This window comes from Aotus nancymaae, unplaced genomic scaffold, assembly GCF_030222135.1.
Source record: "Aotus nancymaae isolate 86718 unplaced genomic scaffold, 86718_ANA_hifiasm-v0.15.2.pri h1tg000020l, whole genome shotgun sequence".
Lineage (NCBI taxonomy): Eukaryota > Metazoa > Chordata > Mammalia > Primates > Aotidae > Aotus > Aotus nancymaae.
This window is the reverse complement of record NW_026988432.1, coordinates 53,686,116-53,690,864: the sequence shown is the minus strand read 5'-3', so window position 1 is coordinate 53,690,864 and position 4,749 is coordinate 53,686,116. Positions and strand designations below refer to the sequence as shown.

Genomic DNA, 4,749 nt, shown 5'->3' with positions numbered 1-4,749 from the left:
AAAATACAAAATGACCACAGTTTTGACACATCATGTTAGTATTCTAATTCTTGAGTTTCTAGAAAGACTGTCCTCAGCTCTTTGGTTTTTTTTTTTAATTTAATTTTTTTTTTTTTGAGACAGGGTCTCACTCTGTTGCTCAGACTGGAATGCAGTGGCACAATCTCAGCTTATAGTAGCCTCAACCTCCCAGGTTCAGGTGATCCTCCCACCTCAGCCTCCTGAGTAGGTGGGATTACAGGCATGCCACCACACCCAGCTAATAAAAAAAAATTTTTTTTGTAGAGATGGAGTTTCACCATGTTGCCTGGGCTGGTCTTGAACTTCTGGGCCCAAGCAATCTGCCCACCTTGGCCTCTAAAGTGCTGGGATTACAGGGGTGAGCCACCATGCCTGGCCATCTCTGTATTCTGAGGTTTCAATCTTATGTGGCTCCACATTTTAATAGAGTCTAAATTGATAAAACTGATATAAATTGATAAAGGAATTTCTTCTGAACACTAAGCTAGAAAGAATGTTGTTTTCCCCCTGCAGTTCTGGTAGGGAGGTAATGAATCTAGCACAGTTTCTCCCACCATCGTTCTTCAAGTAGTCAGTCCAATGTTTGTTTTCTTTTTTTTTAGACAGAGTTTTGTTCTTGTTGCCCAGGCTGGAGTGCAGTGGCGCAATCGCAGCTCACTGCAACCTCCACCTCCTGGGTTCAAGCGATTGTCCTGCCTCAGCCTCCTGAGTAGCTGGGATGGCAGGCATGCGCCACCACACTGGGCTAATTTTGTATTTTTAGTAGAGACGGGTTTCTCCATGTTGGTCAGGCTGGTCTTGAACTCCCGACCTCAGGTGATCTGCCCACTTCAGCCTTCCAAAATGCTGGGATTACAGGTGTGAGCCACTGAGCCTGGCCTGTTTGTTGATTGATTGTCATGCTAAAAGCAGATCAAAGGCAAGTATGAAAAATGAAGTATGAAGCTCAGGCTTATTCAAACCCGAAGCACATGGAGCTTCACTCCTTTAAAGCAAATGTGCTTCTCTCTAAAATCTTATTTTGATTTTTTTCAAATTCTTCAGCTATGTTTAGGGAATATGTTGTCAAATCATCTTTTTTTTTTTTTTTTTTTGAACAGAACAATAAACACCTTTATTACATGGGTGAAGAAAGCAAGCAAGGATTTATTTGCCTTTCCAGGCCTTGATTTTCCTAAGATAGAACTCCAACTCTTTGCCCTCTAGCACATTGCCATCTGCTCGGCCACACTGTCCCGGCCTTGAAGCGAGGCATGCAAGAAGCTTGCCCTGCTGGAACTGCTCCTCCAGGAGACTGCTGATTTTGGAATTCTTTTTCCTTTCGTCGTATTTCTTCTGAATTTTTTTAGATTGTTTTTTGTTTAAAATCTCTTCTTCCTCAGGAGTCAGCTTGGCTCCCTTCTTGCGGCCCAGGGGCAGCGCATTGTGGGACTCGTACCACTGTCGGTACGGTGCGCTGTCGATGAGCACGATGCAATTCTTCACCAGGGTCTTGGTACGGACCAGCTCGTTATTAGACGCATTATAGACAACATCAATGATCCTTGTTTTTCGAGTACAACACTCTGAGCCCCAGGAGAAATTCCCCACGTCCAGCCTCAGAGCACGGTATTTCTTGTTACCACCCTGCACATGGACTGTGTGGATGCAGCGGGGGCCAATCTTGGTGTTGGCAGCTGGGCGCCCCAACTCATACTTCCACTTCTTGTGGTAGGGCTTTCTCTTGCCCCCGGTCTTGCGGCGCTTGTGCCAGTTGTCCCGAGAGATGTCCATCGCTTGGCGCTGGCTGGAAAGAGCCAAATCATCTTTTCATGATATATACACTTTGTTGATTTTTTTTTACAGCCTAGAAGGAGGCTTCCAGAAAGCACCTGTCCTTTCTGGTTCTGGTGAACCAGTTATCTATTGCTTGGTCACTATGCTAAAAGCAGATCAATGATGAGTACTAAAAATGAATTAGGAGGTCCAGGCTTATTCAAACCCCAAGCACATGGAATTTCACTCATTGAAAACCTCCCTTGGGCAGGCACAATGGCTCACACCTGTAATCCCAGCACTTTGGGAGGCCGAGGTGGGTGGATCACCTGAACTCAGGAGTTCAAAACCAGCCTGGCCAATGGTAAAATCCGGTCTCTAGTAAAAATACAAAAAATTAGCCAAGTGTCATGGCGAGCACCTATAATCCCAGCTGCTCGGGAGGCTGAGGCATGAGAATCACTTGAACCTGGGAGCCAGAGGTTGCAGTGAGCTGAGATCAGGCCACTGTACTGCAGCATGGGTGGCAGAGCAAAACCCTATGAAAAAAAAAACCTCCCTTGGTCCAGTGACCAAGGGAGGTTTTTCTTTTTTTCTCACTGTAGTTGGCCTTCACGTTGGCCACCAGCTCCCTGGGGCAGGGGGCAGGGTAGGAAGTGGCTATGGACCTTTGGCCATGGGAAAGTGGAGTTCTGACTCTGGAGGCCCCAACAAAATCAAGGAGGCCTACCTAGAGAGGGGAAGTGGGAGAAGCCACTGTGCCCACTAGCCCGGAACTGTTTCTACAGAAACTTTGAAGTCACTTCTCTTCCTGTTCTTTTCTCCCACATTCACCAAAATGCCTCATAGGTTCTAATGGGGAGGGAAGATTTTTTTTCCCATTGCAGGGTTCATGCATGAGACCTCTATATACAAAAGACAGATTCACAGGAGAAAAGGAACCAGGCATGGTGATTCATGCCTGTGATCCTAGCTCTTTGGGAGGCCAAAGAAAGAGGATCAGAAGGGAGGATCGCCTGAGGCCACCATCTCTACAAAAAAATTTAAAAACCATCTGAGCATGGTGGCACACACTTATTATCCCAGATATTTGAGGGGCTGCGATGGGAGGATCACTTGAGCCTAGGAGGTCAAGACTGCAGTGAGCTATGATTGCACCACCGCACTCCAGCCTGAGTGACAGAGTGAGACCCTGTCTCAAAAAAGAAAAAAGAGGAAAAAAGATTTGCTTACTGGGCATGATGACCCACACCTGTGATTCCAGCTACTGGGGAGGCTGAGACAGGAGAATTGCTTGATCCCAGGAGGTGGAGGTTGCAGTGAGTCAAGTTCCTGCCACTGCACTCCTGCCTGGGTGACAGAGTGAGGCTTCATCCCAAAAAGGTTTGGGAGGCTGAGCGGGGCAAATCACTTGAGGTCAGGAGTTCGAGACCAGCCTGTCTACTAAAAATACAAAAATTAGCCAGGCATGGTGGCATGTGCCTGTAGTCCCAGCTACTTCGGAGGCTGAGGCACAAGAATTGCTTGAAGACTCTGTCTCAAGAAAAAAAAGAGGCCGAGAATGGTGGCTCATGCCTATAATCCCAGCAGTTTCGGAGGCTGAAGCGAGTGGATCACCAGGTCAAGAGATTGAGACCATCCTGGCCAATCTTCCTTTTGCAGTAAGCCAAGTTTATGCCACTGCACTCCAGCCTGGCAACAGAGCAAGACTCTGTCTCAAAAAAAAAAAAAAAAAAAAAGAGGGAGAGGAAAGGCATACACATTTAATTCAATGTAAGTTTTACATGACACAGGAAACTTCAGCATGTAAGACTCAAAGAAATAGTTAAACTTGCCGGGCGCGGTGGCTCAAGCCTGTAATCCCAGCACTTTGGGAGGCCGAGGCGGGTGAATCACGAGGTCAAGAGATCGAGACCATCCTGGTCAACATGGTGAAACCCCGTCTCTACTAAAAATACAAAAACATTAGCTGGGCATGGTGGCGCGTGCCTGTAATCCCAGCTACTCAGGAGGCTGAGGCAGGAGAATTGCCTGAACCCAGGAGGCGGAGGTTGCGGTGAGCCGAGATCGCGCCATTGCACTCCAGCCTGAGTAACGAGAGCGAAACTCCATCTCAAAAAAAAAAAAAAAAAAAAAAAAAATAGTTAAACTTGTGCATTCTTACGTTTACTTTAATGAAAAGTGGACAGTTGTAAAGAAACAGGACTAGCAGGGAAAAAGGATGTGATCCAATGGCAATAAACTGAAGGGAACCCAGCAGGACCTGTTTGTTTAGCTTCTTGTGTGTCCCTGTTTTCAGAGCTAAGGATGTTCCTTTACTCCAGATATAAGGAGGACACCTCATGAATGAGGATCTGATGTCCTCCTTCTAGGAGAAGAGCAAGGGGAACGTGAGAGAGCCCTTCCTACTGCCGCTGTTTTCTCCAATGCCAAGGTGCCATGGTTTAGGGAAGCGTGTTCTGAACCCCATCAATTCCCACCTTAAAGTGGTTGCTCATAACCGTAACTTCTTGAGAAGATGGCCGTGCATTTACACATGTGTTTGGGATACTCTTCTCAGAGTCTTTAAAACACTTGCAACTACCAGAGGAGTCTTTATTGGTTTTTTGTTGTTCGTTTGTTTGTTTTGAGACAGAGTTTCACTCTTGTTACCCAGGCTGGAGTGCAATGGCGCGATCTCGGCTCACCGCAACCTCCGCCTCCTGGATTCAAGCAATTCTCCTGCCTCAGCCTCCCGAGTAGCTGGGACTACAGGCGCGCGCCACCATGCCCAGCTAATTTTTTTTGCATTTTTAGTAGAAACGGGGTTTCACCTTGTTGACCAGGATGGTCTCAATCTCTTGACCTTGTGATCCACCTGCCTCGGCCTCCCAAAGTGTTTGTTTTTAACAGTGGAGTCTCCCTCTGTCGCCCAGACTGGAGTGCAGTGGCGTGATCTCCACTCACTACAACCCGGAGTAGTCCATTCTTACA

The 4,749-nt window shown here is 47.0% G+C and overlaps 1 protein-coding gene across 1 annotated transcript; it reads right to left on the bottom strand.

Annotated features, from left to right (window-relative positions):
- Positions 1 to 1,131: 1,131 nt before the first annotated feature.
- LOC105712120 (small ribosomal subunit protein eS8-like) lies at positions 1,132 to 1,842 on the bottom strand. Its single transcript, XM_064378989.1, has one exon. The coding sequence runs from the start codon at positions 1,792 to 1,794 to the stop codon at positions 1,168 to 1,170; it is 627 nt and encodes a 208-aa protein (XP_064235059.1). The 5' UTR covers positions 1,795 to 1,842; the 3' UTR covers positions 1,132 to 1,167.
- Between the last annotated feature and the right edge of the window lie 2,907 nt (positions 1,843 to 4,749).